The sequence below is a fragment of the Hibiscus syriacus genome, unplaced genomic scaffold (assembly GCF_006381635.1).
Source record: "Hibiscus syriacus cultivar Baekdansim isolate YM2019G1 unplaced genomic scaffold, ASM638163v2 tig00111947_pilon, whole genome shotgun sequence".
Taxonomy (NCBI): domain Eukaryota; kingdom Viridiplantae; phylum Streptophyta; class Magnoliopsida; order Malvales; family Malvaceae; genus Hibiscus; species Hibiscus syriacus.
The window spans coordinates 1,728,784-1,746,572 of record NW_024063219.1 but is presented as its reverse complement, the minus strand read 5'-3'; the positions used below and the strand labels follow the sequence as shown (position 1 = coordinate 1,746,572).

General features: G+C 37.1%; 1 protein-coding gene across 1 annotated transcript; it reads right to left on the bottom strand.

The window, feature by feature from the left end:
- Positions 1–1,281: 1,281 nt before the first annotated feature.
- Positions 1,282–1,674, bottom strand: LOC120173345 (vacuolar iron transporter homolog 2.1-like). The gene has a single exon (XM_039180539.1). It carries the CDS (start codon positions 1,672–1,674, stop codon positions 1,282–1,284), a length of 393 nt encoding a protein of 130 aa, XP_039036470.1.
- Positions 1,675–17,789: the final 16,115 nt, after the last annotated feature.

Here is a 17,789-nt window from a genome sequence, read left to right as displayed (position 1 = left end):
AATTTGAATGAATCGCAACGCGAACTTCGCCTATCGCAACGATTTGGAATGAATCGCAACGCGAACTTCGACTATCGCGTTGCGAATCTGGAAACTGATTTGCGATACCGGAGATCGCGTTGCGAATTATCGATCGCATTGCGATTTACTTGGTCATTTTGGCAAATCCAAAAAAAGTTGGTCAAAATCGTATATTACAAGGCATTTTCGGTCACTGAGGTTATTTTCTCTTAATAAATTCTTATATTTTAACTTAATTTAAAAAAAAAAAAATTTAAACTTCAACATTCAAAAAATATTTTTAATTAAAGTATAAAAATTTCAACAACAATAACATGATAGTTTTAATAAGAAGCTTGGGATCCAAGCAGAACTATAGGGCATCTATGAGGGGCTCACTCTTGCTTGGTCTAACGGTATCTAACGAATTCAATGTCAGATTGATAATGCTAAAGCGTATAAGTTGGTTACATCGCCTTCTGCCTATTCTAGCTCATTCAATCTTGTTCGTTTCATCTTTCGTTTGACCTTAAAACCTTGGATGGTGGAGTTTCTTTTAATTCGTCGCAAAACAAACTCTGTCGCCGACACCCTTACTAAAGTTTATGCTAACGACGATGATTCTACCTACATCTTCTCAGACATGCAGCATCAGATTCATTATAGTTTTTTAAAGGACCGATAAGAGTTCTCCACATTTGTTTTAATTTCCTGATGTAATGGCCTTTGGCCTCCTTATTAAAAAGAAGAAGAAGAAAAGAATAGCATGATACTTTACATGATCTTTTTTTTTTTATAAAATAGGGTAAACATCGTGTTTATTCATTCAATTATCACTTTGGATTTGTTTTGGTTACCCAACCATTATTTTTTTCAAAATAATACCCAATATTACGTTTTGATCACCTATCGTTAAAAATAAACATAAATGTTGGCGTTGTGTTTTTTTTTTATGATAACATGACATTATCTTATAGTGATACGCCAGAATCATCGTTAATTTTTAGGTAAACTACACATATTATCACTCAACTTTTTCCTATTCCTATTTTGGTCACTCAAGTTTAAAATTTTTCAATTTAATAACTGAACTTTATGTGTTAAACTTTTTTAATCATTCCTATGTTAATTTATTAACAAAGTGATGATATGAACTCAATTTTAACAACTTCTTTGACTTTTTAAGAAAGGATCTTTCAACCAAAGCACCCACCATTCTGAACACCACCACCACAATCTTTACCTTATGATGTCTTATAAAAGTAGCAACCAATAGCGGAATCACCGCACTGATGAAGAAAGCCAAAGTCGATGCCATCTCAACTTGTACATGATTCGGTAGTTTCTCATCATTTCCACTGTTGGATGTCCCTTTCGCTTCTCTCTTCTCATTTGATCTACCTCCACAACCCTTTTGGTGCATAAGGATACAAGCTCCCTGATTACCATGCTACAAGCATCGGTGACCAAACCGAAAGAATTGAAAACAATCATAACTTTGACATCTTCTTTAACTGACATGATACCCATCATCAAAGACCCAGCAAAAACAAACCCATCGGAGGCTCTCAAAATGGCAGGTCGTAGCCATTGTCCCCTTCGAGACCAAACCAATGACAAATTAAGGTAATTAGGGTTTGGAATCAGGGACATAGATAGGCTGTTGGAGGCCATGTACAAATTCTTGTAAAGGAATCATTAGATCTCGAATTTATTTTTCTGAAATAATAAATGACTAATTTCATTAACTTAAAAAACTGATAGATATACTCTATTTCGGGAATCATTTGCAAATTTGAACTTGTTTTTTCCAAAAATAAATTTCCTTGTTAATAAAATTTGAACTTAAGTTCAACAAAGTCATGATCCCAATGATCTAACCACTTCTCTATATCTATTTTTATGTTTCTTAATAACAACAACTGATAGATATACTCTATTTCGAGGCTCCTGTCTCTACGCTATGCGCTTGCTCAGCCACACCCCTGTTTGGAATCAATGGCGCAAGAAGATGGGGTTGCGTAGCCGGCCACCACCACCTCTTTTCTCTTGTCCAGTGGCTACCCCACCACCGACAACGTTTTCTTGTTACCTTTTCAAAGAAATTATAATCGAAGCTTTTTGCCATGGATTATTGTAACAATAGTAGCATACAACTTCAAGCGATGGTGGTGATGATAAGTATGACTCAGTCTCGAGGCCGCTTTGGAATTTCCAAACACGAAAAGCCACCTCAACTTATCTAAACGAACCATTGTGGATGTTGTTCGAGCGAGCCAACACTATGAAGTTGCGCTGCCATGGATACCCATGTCACCGCTGTGGAGAATTCTTCGCAAGGTTTGGACAAGATCCAACAATGCCTCTGGGTGCCGAGGTTGGTGAACATCAAATGAGAGGTGAAGTACGAGAACAAATGGGTGAGGAAGATGAGCGGGTTGTAGAGAATGAGAAATATATAAAATTAATATTAATAAAATACTAATTAGTTTAAAAATTAATAAAAATACCATGCCATCACATAATTAAGGGAAAAAATATAGAGTGATTAAAAAATTTCAATGATCAAGTGATTAAATAAAAAAAATTAAGTATAATGACAGTGATGATATGTGTAGTTTACCCTTAATTATTTATCGTAGATGATAAAAAAATCAAAATCGTAACTCTATGTATAATTTAAAAAAATTAATAGTTGAATGATGAAAACAAAATTATAATCACTAAATACATAATTTACTCAAAAATTTATTATTCTAACGTAATATATAAAACAAGCACTATCTTGTCGGCGCAAAAATGTAAGGTTTGATTGTGCATTTTTCGAGAATAAAAACAAAAAACAACTACCCTTGGGACGAGATGAGCCAACGATGAAAGGCATCTCTTCTGCATTTTAAATGCCATGTGTATTCCACTTCGTATCCTTATCTTCCCATTGAATTAATAAAAATAAATAGATAAAATCAATAATACTAATAAATAAGAAGTTTTTTTATATAAAAGATGAATTATTTTTAATTTTTTTTTAGTTTTACACATATTTAATATTTTTAGACGAATGAAAATAAATTACCAAAATTAATAATAGAAAATGAAAAGTTATTTAATGGGAAAAAATAAGAAGTTAATCTTAGTAATTTATTTTTATTCATTTAAATGTTCTAAATATGTGTAAAACTAAAATAATTATAACTCATATATATATATATATATATATATATGTGGATATTCACTGAAAACAAATAAAGAATTAAACTCTGTCTTTGATTTTTCTCATCCAACAGTTTTGAAACTCTTAGGTGGCGTTTGGTTCGTTGGAATGTTTCTGAGAGAATTGAAATTTGTGAAGGAATTAGAATCTGTCAGGAATTGGAATTCAATTTCATATTCTGTTTGGTTGGCAAGAAATGAAATTGGAATCCAATCCCATATTCTGTTTGGTTCGCAGACATGTCAGATGAATTTGATTTCAGTAATGTAAAATGATAGAATTGCCCTTCCTGTTTTTTTGCTTTATTTTAGTTTGTTTTACAACTTAAATGTAATAATATATTATAAAAAAATTTAAAAAAAAATTAAATTTTCATTTTATTGATTGATTATTCATTTCAATAAATTATAAAAATCATGCTAATAAACATCACGAAAGTTAAAATCATTGAAATCAAAATATGTTAATAAGTTACCAAAAGATAGAGCAATATTTCGATACATTCCAATCGGAGTATGTTAATTAGTTACAAAAAATATACCAAAAACTATTTTTTATTCAATATATGAATTAGAAACCCGACCCGACACGACACAAAATAATAAAAAAATTAATTTTATTCAATAAAAATAGTGACTTAATTGAAAAAAATATATATATATAGAGGGGTATTATTGTAATTATTCCTAAATATATAAGGTAAAATTATATATTTTTTTGGGTCGGTCCGATTTTTTTCACCCTAAACCCGACCCAAATATCACACTTAAAAAACCCGACCCGAAATAATAAAAAATTATTTTTATTTAATAAAAATAGAAAAAAATTTATATAGAGAGGGGTATTATTGTAATTATTCCTAAATATATATGGTAAAATTATATATATTTTCGGGTCGGGTATGTTTCACCCTAAACCCGAACCCGACCCGACCCGAATATCACACTTAAAAAAACCGACCCGACTATATGAATTAGAAACCCGACCCGACCCGAAATAATAAAAAAATATTTTTATTCAATATATGAATAAGTTATCAAAAGATTTATGAAGGTAGTATTGTCAAATTTCAATTTCCTTTAACAAGGAAATTGAATTCCATCCATTCTTGGATGAAATTCACTTTCACTCCTTTGATGGAAAGTTGAAACCATGAGGGATTCTAATTTCCTTGGAAAACTTGAACCAAACATGGGAAAATGATAGAATTGGATTTCAATTCCCCCAATTCTAAGAATTTCTATCCAACCAAACGCCACCTTAATTTTATGCCGGATATAAGTGAATTTTAATCCTATATAAAGCCAAAATCTTATAGTTTATATTTGGAAAGAAAAACGTCCATTTCATCATGCTCTTGCGAAACCTCAACTTAGTGTACATATAAATTGGAAATCTATGCACTGTGACTCATTACCAATGAGAGGAGTGGGAGAGGTTTAATTTCCTTTCTTGCTAAAAAGAATCTTGTTACCAATTAATTTTATTTAGTCGCTATAATTAATCGAACGATTTGAGCTATTAAAACTTTAAATAAAATAAAAAATTCAAATTATAATATTAATTAAATAATATTAATTTCCCTTTTTTTGCCCACTCTATTCCAAAGTTTCGTCTTGACTAATTAAGATTAACCTGCGTCGCACACCTGATTTTTGTGGGTGAGTCTTCCAGCAAAGATTTTCTGCATACGTACACAAGGACTCAAACTCGAGACCTTACTTAAGTGATATTAAACTGCTTACTACTTGAACCAACCTCTGATATTATATTACTCCCTTTGATTAAATGGATAATATTTTAGTCCCTTTCAATATTATTAATATAATTTAAATCTTTTAGTTATTTTATTAAACTAAATATTTCATTGTTTACCCCTATAAAGTTATATATTACTCCCTTTGATTAAATGGATAATATTTTAGTCCCTTTCAATATTAATAATATAATTTAAATCTTTTAGTTATTTTATTAAACTAAATTATTTCATTGTTTACCCCTAATAAAGTTAATATGTATCCAATAGGATCAATTTACGATGTATAAAACTCATTAATTTTATATAAAATTATAATCATGAGAGAATTTTAAATGATCGCGATTAAGAATATTCATTAACATTATATTTTTTTCCTTTTTCAATTTTCACAAAAATAGTATAGTAATATTTTAATTTCAAATATTTATTTAGAATTATTTAATAATTATATTTTTATGTAAAACTAATGAATTTTTTATAATATAGACGGAACTTATTCCCCTCCCTCTGCATTTATTTATTATGTATAAAACTCATTAGTTTTATATTTAAATGAATTTAAATGAATGATTATGATTAAACATATTTATTAATATTTTTTCAATTTTCACAAAAATACTATTGTTTGAATTTCAACCATTTTAAATTCATCTAATAATTATATTTTTACATAAAATTAATGAAATTTATATAATATAAATGTAATTTATTTTTCTAGGATGAGTCTAGAATGAATGACACACATTGTTGTGAACCACTAATGATGTACATCTATATGCACATTAATATAAAAATATATTAAAATTTATAAATAATCATTAAATTTATTAAAAAGATTCCATTTGTCATTGGATTTTTAAAAGTTATAAAACATACATTAAACTTTAAATTTTATTAAAAAATAAATAGAGACCGTAAAATATTATTAAGAGAGTGACATATCATGCTAGATTAATAGAAAATATCTTATTAGACCCCTCAATTATAACTAAAATTTCATTTTTGACATTTTATCAACATTTTTAAGTAATAAATCAAAAAATAAAAAATAAAAAATAAAAAAATTATTTTTTTAAAAAAAATATGAAAACAATTCATCATTAAAATTGAAATTTATATTTTTTTAAATTTTCATTCATCAAATTATTTTATAACTAATTAATTATTTATTAATCATAATTTTATTTTTAAAATAAAAAAGTTATAATTTTTTAGATCCAAAAAATTGAATTATCAAACAATTTAATTGTTTTTTGTGAAACTGTCGATACGATTTTTAACCGGGGCGGGGCGAGAGCGAGATTTTGGAAACCGCGTCATTTTTAATTATTATCTTTTCAATTGGATTTTTAATTAAAAACAGTGCGATTTTAGAAAACCTCTCGTTTCGAAAAATTGGAAATTCCTTTACGATAAAAATAAGTTCGAGGAGTCGCCACCAATCTTTGATTAGGTGTGATTGGGCACCCAAAACATTGTCATTTTAAATAAAAATTAATTTTAATTAAAACGACAAATTACGGTCTACGTTACCAAATCCAAGTACCATTTTAATTTAAAATCGTCAAAACAACTTTCCTGTAAGTTAAGGAAAGCCATTCTGATAATTTTAGATTAAAAGGGCATTACCCTTAATTCCTATTATGTGATTAGATCGAGTTATGCACACGAGATTAACACGCTTTAAAAAATACAACTAAACAAATATGTACTAACAACATGCTCAAAATAATATGTATATGCATACACTTAAAAATATCTAAATTAACCTAACAACATACATGAAATATTAAAGGGACTAAATATAAAAACAATAAACAACAGACCATTTTCATAAACATTTCTTTTCATATACTCCAAGCAAAATACAAACAAAGTCCTACATAGGATCAATCGAACATTTCCCTAATTATGCATCCAAAGTAAAAAAACAGTGCACAAATGGCCATGGCATAATTCTGGACTAAAATGAACATTCTGTGAATTAAGAGACAAATTAAAGTTACGATAAACCTCGTTCAGGGACCAAAACGGAACAAAACAAAGGAGGAAGGACCTAAATTGCTGTTAGCCCATTATCTTAAAACCCGGTTCACCTCCCCAGTCTCAAGACGCAGTCGTTTTGGCCTCCACGAAACTACGCCGTTTTGGCATGGTGATATAGGACATATTAGAGTGAACCTTGAGCCCAAATTTCATTCTCTCATCACCCTAACTAGGCCAACCCTCCCCCTTCAGCCGTTTTCTCTCAACCTCTCCCCTATTCTCTCTCGAGTGAAACCAAACAAAGCCCTAGCCTCCACAGCCACCCGTGGCCTCCACCGCTAACGCTCCGATGAGGAGCCACGCAGCGTGAAACCTACCCGTAAACCTTGAACCCCAAAACCTGAGTCTCTCATGACAGAACCCAAAACCAAGGGGCTAAAACAAACCCCCAACCCTCACCACCGAAAACGCGCAACCACCGTGTGTTCGCCTCTGTCAGAGCCCCGATGGGAGACCGCAACCTCACAATCTCACTCTTCCCCTCTCTACAGAACCAAAGTCTCACAAGCCCGAACCTAAACTCTACCGAGACCCCCTCCTAAATCCCTGAACAGACCACATATCCAAGGTTAAAGGGAGTTACCTTAGGTGACTCTGGATGGCTTTTGGTTTCAGGCGACCAGGGTGAGTTCCACTGACAGGGAAGGAAAAGGGGTTTCCTCCTTTTTGTTTTTACTCTCTGGTTTCTTCCGGTGGGTAATAGACTACACGGTTGTGGTCTGCTAATGGAATCTTCGTCTATGATTTTCACTCTCTTCTTTTTTGGTTGCTGATGGATCTTGCTCTCCGTTTTTTCTGGTTTTGCTGTTGACAATTTTTCTTCCTTTCTTTTCTTTTTTCTTTTCTTACTTCCTGGTCTATATCCTATAATCACTGATGGGTTTCAGCCCTTTTGCTTGGATGATGACTGAATTTATCGATTCCTCCCACTGCCCCAAACCTTGGATTTTGCTAAAAAAATGTTTGTTTTCAGGGCACCGGTGACTGTTATGGAGTTTCACGTGAAGTGCTTGGTTGTGGGTGACAGGCAGTATGGGCACGAGTTGCTCGACTGTGGTTCTAGCGTGAATGGGGAACTGAGCTGCTCGGTTGTGGTGAATGGAGTAAGGCGTGCTGTTCCACGTCGAGGTTTGATGATGCCGTAGTAGAGCATGGGCAGCAGTTGGGGAGTCGAGCCTTGTCTCCACGTGTGAGCAGCATGGGCTACTAGGGGTTGCTGTTGGAATGATCCACGTGAGAGCCATGGATGCTGATCAATTGTGGTGCATCACGTGAGAGAGATTTGCACAGCTAGTGACCGGGTGTTGTGGAGCAGAACAGGGCCTCACGTGGGGTACTCGGGTCTTGGGCTTGTCTTGAGTTGCTGTATCGGGTTACTTGTAATTAAACCCGGTTTGGGCCTGTATTGTACTTGGGCCTGCAAAATGATAACATAAATAATATTAATATTATTAACGATAATAATATAATAATAATAATATCCCGGACAAAACGGGTGTCTACAGCTGCCCCTCTTTGCTCATCCTTGTGTTAACAAGAATAGAGCAAAGATAAAAAAAAGAACACGTTTTTGCCCAGTTCCATCTCTGCTTTAAAACTTGATAAGGAATCCGCTCCACTCTTTCCCCGGGGTGAGACTTGAAAAATTTTCAGATAACGGGCATGCTCCCTATTGTTTCAGGGAGTATAGAACTCAGAAATCTTATGCGAACGGGTTCGCTCCCTCTTTCTTTAGGGAGTATGGAACTCGAAAATCTTCTGCGAACGGGTTCGCTCCCTCTTTCTTTAGGGAGTATGGAACTCGAAAATCTTTTGCGAACGAGTTCGCTCTCTCTTTCTTTAGGGAGTATGGAACTCGAACATCTTCTTCAAACGGGTTCGCTCCTTCTCTCTTCAGAGAGTATAAGACTCGAACAATCTTCAACAATCGCGTCGGCCCCCTATTTCTTCAGAGAGTATAAGACTCGAACAATCTTCAACGATCGCGTCTGCCCCCTATTTCTTCAGAGAGTATAAGACCCGAACAATCTTCAACGATCGCGTCTGCCCCCTATTTCTTCAGAGAGTATAAGACCCACAATCTTCATCAATCGCGTCTGCCCCCTATTTCTTCAGAGAGTATAAGACCCGAATAATCTTCAACGATCGCGTCTGCCCCCTATTTCTTCAGAGAGTATAAGACCCACAATCTTCATCAATCGCGTCTGCCCCCTATTTCTTCAGAGAGTATAAGACTCGAACAATCTTCAACGATCGTTGGGAAACCTGTAAATATTTAAGTCATCATGCAATGTCATGATCCTATTCATGCCTAAAATGTATGCAAATGTGCAATTTAATGCATTTTCTTCTTCGAAGGAACCTCATATCTTTTGATTTCAATAGAACTTGATTTCGTTTCGGGTACAGAGCATTTGACCAATTCACCCCAACTAACACTCTCAATACCATATCTTTTGGCTCGACCGGACTTTGACTTCTTTCTTTCTTGAAACCTGCCGGTACACGTGACCAACTTCTCGATAAATGACAATTTCTTTGGGTCATCTATTAATGGCTAAGATTGTCTGTGAATTCCAAAGTTTTAGCTTTTCACAACCATACAAGCTTATGGGTAAAACCATTGCTAGCTTCAGAATACATGCATTTCCAAAACCTTTTGCATAATAATACAAAATGATCTCATGTACCACAAGTTAAGCTATGCGTTTTAACTTTCTCAAAATTAGATGCTTGTAAAAGGGAAATTAAGAAGGGAAAATATCTCTTTATTTTATAAATGGCGAAGAATTTTTAGGCAACTACATGACAAACTTTTAATCGGAAAAGAACAAAAGGATAGGTGTCTTCAAATATCAATAACACAAATGCTTTTGAACTGGCACGCCGTCAGAATGACTCGAGTGTAGCTTCTGTCAAAAGGACCCCCAAAATGGTGATGACACCTAAGAGTGCGAAACCCTTTCTGGACCCCAAAATCTCCCATTATTGGATGCCATAAACCAATATTGAATCTCACGTGCATTCAATTCCTCCTCTGGTTGTCCTCATCGAGACTCATTGATCTTTGGTCTCAACCCCAATGGCCATTGTCGTTACCCATGTCAGGAGATCTTGCTACTCCCCAAAAACAATTCAGATCCTCCACCATACCCGAACTCTGAATTTAAAACTCAAATCTCCCTTTGCGGGTTTTCGACTCTACCTCCTTTGGTTTCAAGACGCCCTTTTCGAGTTTTCATCTTGAACCCTCATTTTTCATTTTTTATTCATTTTTTATTTTTTTATTTTTTTATTTTTTATTTTCACTCATTTTTTTCTTTCTTTTTTTCTTCAAGCAAAATACTTCTTAACTGCGTCAGAATTCACTGGATGAGGTAATTCAGACCCATCCATCTCAGTTAAGACCAGAGCTCCCCCAGAGAAGCTTTCTTGACAACATAGGGTCCTTCCCACTTGGGCATCCATTTCCCTCGGAAATCTTTTTGAATGGGCAATATCCTCCTGAGAACCAAATCTCCTTCGTGGATTTCTCGAGGGTGAACTTTCTTATCATGTACTCGTATCATCCGCTTCTGGTATATCTGACCGTGACAAATAGCCTTCAATCTCTTTTCTTCAATCAGATTCAATTGGTCATATCTGGCCTGTACCCATTCTGCCTCATTTAGCTTCACATCTGATAAAACCCGGAGCGAGGGAATTTCCACTTCAATAGGGAGGACAGCTTCCATCCCATAAACTAGAGAAAACGGAGTTGCCCCAGTAGACGTCCGTACAGAAGTCCGATAGGCAAACAGAGCAAATGGCAACTTCTCATGCCAATCTTTATAAGTTTCAGTCATCTTCTCTATAAGCCTTTTAATGTTCTTATTAGCCGCCTCCACTGCCCCATTCATCTTTGGGCGATAAACCGTGGAATTATGATGCTTTATTTTGAATTGCTCACATACAGATTTCATCATCTTGTTGTTTAAGTTCAACGCATTATCAGAGATAATTCTCTCTGGTAAGCCATATCTGCAGATGATTTCTTTCTTCAAGAACCTACATATCGTTGACTGTGTAACACTTGCATAGGAAGCTGCTTCTACCCACTTGGTGAAGTAATCTATTGCTACCAGAATGAAGCGATGACCATTTGACGCTTTTGGAAAAATTTGCCCAATAACATCCATGCCCCACATAGAAAACAGCCACGGAGCTGTCATCACATGCAACGGATGAGGAGGGGTGTGCATTCTATCCCCATAAATCTGACACTTGTGACACTTTCGGGCATAATTGATGCAATCAGTTTCCATAGTTGACCAATAATACCCAAATCTCATAATCTGTCTGGCCATTACATGCCCATTAGCATGGGTGCCACATATTCCTTCATGTACTTCTTCAAGAATCATTTTCGCTTCTTTAGTGTCCACACACCTTAATAAGACCTGATCCATGCTTTTCTTATATAAGATCTCACCATTAAGCACATACCCTGCTGCCATTCTTCTAATGGTCCTTTTGTCATTCTCAGTTGCCTGTTCGGGGTAACTTTGATATCTTATATACTGGAAGATATCATAGTACCAAGGTCCTTCATCATCTTCTTCTTCAATGTTAAAGCAGTGGGCTGGATACTCATAAGCCTTCATCTCAATAGGCATCATATTTGAATGCTCGTTCATCTTAAAGGCTGCTGCCAAAGTAGCCAAGGCGTCCGCCATTTGATTTTCTTCTCTGGGGAGGTAATTGAAAGTCACTTCTTCAAATTCTTCAATAAGTCCCAGAACTAATTTACGATATTCCACAAGTTTGGGATCTTTGGTTTCCTATTCACCTCTGAGCTGGTAAATTACCAAAGCTGAATCCCCATATACCCTCAGCATTTTGCTTTGAGTTCAATAGCTGCTCTAAGACCCATAACACAAGCCTCATATTCAGCCATATTGTTTGTACAATCAAAATTGAGCCGACTGGTAAAAGGATAATGCTCTTCACTTGGTGAGACCAAGATTGCCCCAATCCCATGCCCCAAGGCGTTTGAAGCACCATCAAAGTTCATCTTCCAGTATTTACCGGCAAGAGCAATTGTTTCTTCCTCCGAGATAGCCATTAAATCCTCATCCGGGAAATCGAAGTTCAACTGTTCATATTCTTCTGAAGCCCTACTCGCAATGAATTCTGCTATGGCGCTCCCTTTAACTGCCTTCTGGCTTACATACTGGATATCAAATTCGGACAACAGGATTTGCCAACGGGCTAACCTTTCAGACAATGCAGGTACCCCCATTAGATACTTTAAAGGGTCCAGCTTAGATATGAGCCAGGTAGTATGATACAACATATACTGTCTAAGTCTTCTGGTAGCCCACACTAAAGCGCAACACAATTTTTCAATTGGTGAGTATCTGGCCTCACACTCAGTGAACTTCTTACTGAGATAGTAGATAGCCCTCTCCCTCTTCTCAGTTTGATTATGTTTCCCCAACACACATCCCATTGAATTGTCATAAACGGACAAGTAAAGAATTAAAGGCTTTCCTGGGATAGGTGGCGTTAGGATCGGAGTATTCGAAAGATATCTCTTTACTGCCTCAAAAGCCTCTCGGCAATCTTCACTCCATTCTCCTGAATCATTCTTACGAAGAAGGCGGAATATGGGATCACACTTTCGGTCAGCTGCGAGATAAACCGAGCGATGTAATTTAATCTCCCCAAAAATCCTCGAACCTCTTTCTGTGTTCTTGGGGCTGGAAAATCTTGAATGGCTTTTACTTTATCAGGATCTATTTCGATTCCCTTTCGGCTCACTACGAATCCCAACAGTTTTCCCGGTGTCACCCCAAAAGTACACTTATTTGGGTTAAGTTTTAGTTGGCACTTCTTTAATCTTTGAAAGAGCTTCCTCAAATTCTCGACATGTTCCTCCTCCGTCTTGGCTTTGACAATCATATCATCGACATAGACTTCAATTTCTTTATGCATCATGTCATGAAACAACGTCACCATGGCCCTCTGATAGGTTGCCCCTGCATTCTTTAATCCAAACGGCATGACTTTATAGCAAAACGTCCCCCACATAGTGACAAACGTTGTTTTCTCCATATCTTCAGGGTACATTTTAATTTGATTATAGCCGGAGAAACCATCCATAAATGAGAATAAGGAATTTCCAGCAGTATTGTCCACTAACGTATCTATATGTGGCAAAGGAAAATTATCCTTTGGACTAGCTATTCAGATCTCTATAGTCGACACACATTCGTACCTTCCCATCCTTCTTTGGTACTGGGACAATATTTGCTACCACTCAGGATATTTGGCCACTGTGAGAAACCCAGCATCAAATTGTTTCTTCACTTCTTCTTTAATCTTGAGTAGCATCTCGGTCTCATTCTTCTCAGTTTCTGTTGTACGGGCTTGCAATCAGGCTTTATTGGTAATTTATGGACAACCAATTCTGTATCCAGCCCTGGCATGTCCTCGTATGACCAAGCAAATACATCCTTGAATTCTTGAAGTAATTCTATCAAGCTTTGCCTTCCTTCAGCAGACAGGGTGGTACCAATCTTTATTTCCTTTCTATCCTCATCTGTACCCAGGTTCAAGATCTCTGTAAGCTCTTCGTGAGGCAGGATCTGCTCATATTCCTGTTCCACCATCTTTAGTAATTCTGAGGGTGGTTCACATCCCTCATCATCATCACAACCTTCGATTTCCCCTTGACATATGGGCATCTCGAAATCAATCTCCGGGTCAGAGTCATTAGCATTCGTATTATTGATATCTGAGTTCCTGAAAAGATAACGAAAAAGAAGATATATATACATATATACATATGGGAGAATCTTTCCCATATAAACAAATAGAAAGAAATAATATATGCGTATATTCAAACAAAAATGCATGAGGAATGTTTGCCATTTGGGAATTAACAAAACACATCTTTTATTGAAAGCAAGTAAAGACACACAACTTAACCCTTTACATCAAATCACCTACTGTCCCAGGGTATGAACAATAGGGAAGAGTTCTAGTGTATTACTCTGCAAAAGATTTGTAAACTACAGGCAATTCCTCCGCAGTCCAGTTGTTCAACACAAATCCCAGTGGCGCAGGGTAAATGCCCGTAGCTCTCATTTCTTTGAACTCCTCATCGGTTATGACATTAATGCCCAAGTCCTCCAAGGCATTCTCAACTATCACTTTACTGCTTTCCAAAGTCCCTTGAAACATATATCCTCCTGATACGAAAATGCTGCTCAATGGAGGGAATGTCATGGGCTCCCAGCTTGGGTCCTCACCAGTCAATCTTGCCTTTCTCAATTCCTGAATCTTCTTGATGCTTCTCAATTTTTCTTTTAAAGTCGGCTGATACCCTAAACCAAACCTGTCTCTTTTAGTTACAGGGTAGATTGGGCCCATCAGTCCTTGCAACCGACGTCCAAACCCTTTGCCAGTTTTTGCTCCTCTTCCAAGAGTCAGCTTAAGCCCCATTTTGGTGCAGTTTGACAATCTAGGCTTCGGGATCTTCTTTCCTTCTGCCACAAACATGGCATTGACGTATTCCAACGATCTGAAAGAACATTCAACAGCTTGCTCTTCCACTTCAACGTATGGAGCAGTAGTAGAAACCGAAGCAATAATGTCTTCCTCAGCATGAATGCATATAAGCCTCCCATCAATTGCAAATTTTATCCTTTGGTGCAACGTTGACGGAACCGCACCGGCCTGATGAATCCAGGGCCTTCCCAATAAACAGTTGTATGTATGCATGATGTCCATCACAAGAAACTCCACTTCGTATATCGCCGGGCCAATAGTCAAAGGGATATCAATCTTGCCTAGAACTTCTCTCTTCGTTCCATCAAAAGCTCGAACCACACTTTGACAGCTTCTCATCAAGGTGCTGTCCACTGGCAGTTTTTTCAGGGTCACCAAGGGCATCACATTTAACGCCGAACCGTTATCTATCAGTACTCTGGATAGAACATGCCCTTTGCACGTAACTGTGATGTGTAGAGCCTTATGATTGCCAATCATCCCAGAAGGGATCTCGTCCTCAGAAAAAGATAAAAAATTATCGGCCTGGATGTTGGCAACTAGTCGGTCCAGCTTTTCTGTGGGTATCTCCTTCGGGATAAAGGTTTGGTTTAAAACTTTTAACAGGGCGTTGCGATGAGCCTCTGAACTCAGAAGAAGTGATAGGACAGAAATACGGGCAGGCAGCTTGTACAGTTGCTCAACAATACTGTATTCACTATGTTTCAAAAATCTTAAAAATTCCATCGCTTCATTCTCCGTTACTGGCTCATTGACGATGGGTTCATCTTCTTTTATCTGCACATCGATACTTTTTCCTTTCCCGACATCAATCTTCTTCTCAAGTTCTTTGTGATAACATCTACCACTCCTGGTCATGTGTCCCACTTCATCTACCTCTTCCTGTTGTACGGGAACGGAGAGGGAGGTGTAATAATCACCTTTGGAGCTACCTTCTCAGCCACTCGATTCTTGGGAGTAATGAAGAGGGGACAACTAGCACTATAGACCCCTTTGGATGATCCCTCAGAGGCGTAAACTTCCGCTTCTTCTTTCTCAGCCCCTTCTTTGAAGAACTCGATTTCCTTACTATCCATCATCTCTTGTACCAGCCCTAAGAAATCAGAACACTGTTGTATACTGTGTTTTGTGCAGTTATGGTAGTGGCACATCTCTTCATTGTTGAAATTTTCACATGGCAGATTAGTCTTTAATAGTCCTACCTTGACCATTTGGCACCACACCCAAGACATGGGTGACATCACCTCCCTAACATTTTTTACAGTCGTTCTTCCTTTCTCTTCAGCGACTGCATTAATCCCGGCTCCTGCATGGTTTGGCAATGGATTCTGGGTTATGTTTGGATGTTCACTGTCACCAAAATTGATGACGTTTCTTCTTCTCAGAGCTTGGACGACCTTTTTAAAAGCGGGACAATTTTCAATAGAATGTCCGGAAACCCCTGCATGGTATTCGCACTTAGCACTAGCATCATACCACTTGGGATACGGGGGTTGTATAGGGTCCACATGATAAGGTGAGACTACATGTCGATCATATAATTCGTGGAATAACTCCTTATAAGTCATGGGAATCAGATCAAATTGAGGCCTCTCTCTCCTTGGATCTCTTGCCCCTTGCCTATTGTCAATTTGGGGTGATGCTACCGTTCCCTGTGGTCGGGACACTGTGATATTATGGGAATCATACTGCCTTATTTGTTGACTTCGTTTCCTTCTTCCTCATCGGTTGTTTCTTGCTGGAATCTCCTCCCTCAAGCTTCCCGCTTTTAATCGCCATTTCAATCATTTCTCCCGCCGTAACTATATCAGCAAAACTTTGATAAGGATTACCAACAAAATGTGAGAAAAATGGAGCCTTCAAGGTATTAACAAAAAGTAGGTTCGTTTCCTCCTCTACCAACGGTGGGTGGACTTGTACTGCTACCTCTCTCCACCTCTGAGCATATTGTCTGAAACTTTCATTATGCTTCTTCTCCATTGCTTGCAGCACCATTCTGTTAGGCCTGACGTCCTTCACATGCTTATACTGGTCGAGAAAAGATTTGGCCAGGTCTTTCCATGTCCTGACATCAACTCTCCTTAGTTGATTATACCATCGCAATGCTGAGCCTACTAAGCTTTCCTGGAAACAGTGGATCAACAGCTGGTCGTCCCCTGCGTAACCAGTCATTTTCCTGCAGAACATTGTGATATGGGCAGAAGGGCATTGGGTACCGTCGTATTTCTCGAAGTCAGGGGTTTTGAACTTGGGAGGTAGGACCAGATCAGGAACTAAACTCAGTTCCTTAGCGTCGAGACCATACAAGCTGGTATCTTATTTCATAGCTTGTACTTCATTTGCTAGCTGCTTATATTGCTCCTGCAACAACTTGTTTTCGCTCTTCTTTGCTTCTTCATCAAGGTCCGGAACCTGGTGATATGGGCTTTCTTCGGGATGCGAACAAGATCCAGGTTGCGGATTAACTGCAATGCCGTCATGATTTATGTGTACTTTGGTATGGACAGATGTTCCTTGGATATTCGGAGACTGTACCGGGGTGAACCCTGGAGGGTAAAGTGGTTCTTCACTTGTTTGCTCATGGGCCTTTCCGTGCTCTGGATTTCTCCCTCCCAGCATATTTGCCAACTTAGACAACATATCCTCTTGAGCCTTAAGCATATCTTCTTGCATTTTTCTCAGATCATCTTGCAACTGCAATTGAGTTCTTTCTATTTGAGCAATCTTATCATCCATGGCCTTCCTTGTGTTATAGTGATGCTTGAAATTTCCCAGTATTCTGTAATGTATCCCTTATTGTTAATTTTAATGCTTTGAGGATGAATGCAAATTATGTAAAGTGTGATAAAAATGCAACACAAAACTTAAATTGCAAATAAAATGCAAATGCATGCAGAAAGGCATTGATTCATAAGACGCGATCAGTCTTAGAACAACTTTCATTTAGGACAAAAGCATCATCTTTACAAGAAAAGTCCATTACAGAAATGGCCTAGCTCTCATGTTCAGCTCTACTATCTGATTGACAAGCCAATCGACCCTCTTTCCTACACCTGATGCTGGATTGGTATAGCTCTGGATGACTTTTTCTTGGAGGTCCATCTCTCCCAACTGCCTCGCAACGCCGCTTAACTAATTCATGGTCTCTCGGATCACGTGATTCACGTTTGTCTTCCAGTCTCTAAAGTGATCGTTTGAGTTTTGCCATTGCAGTCT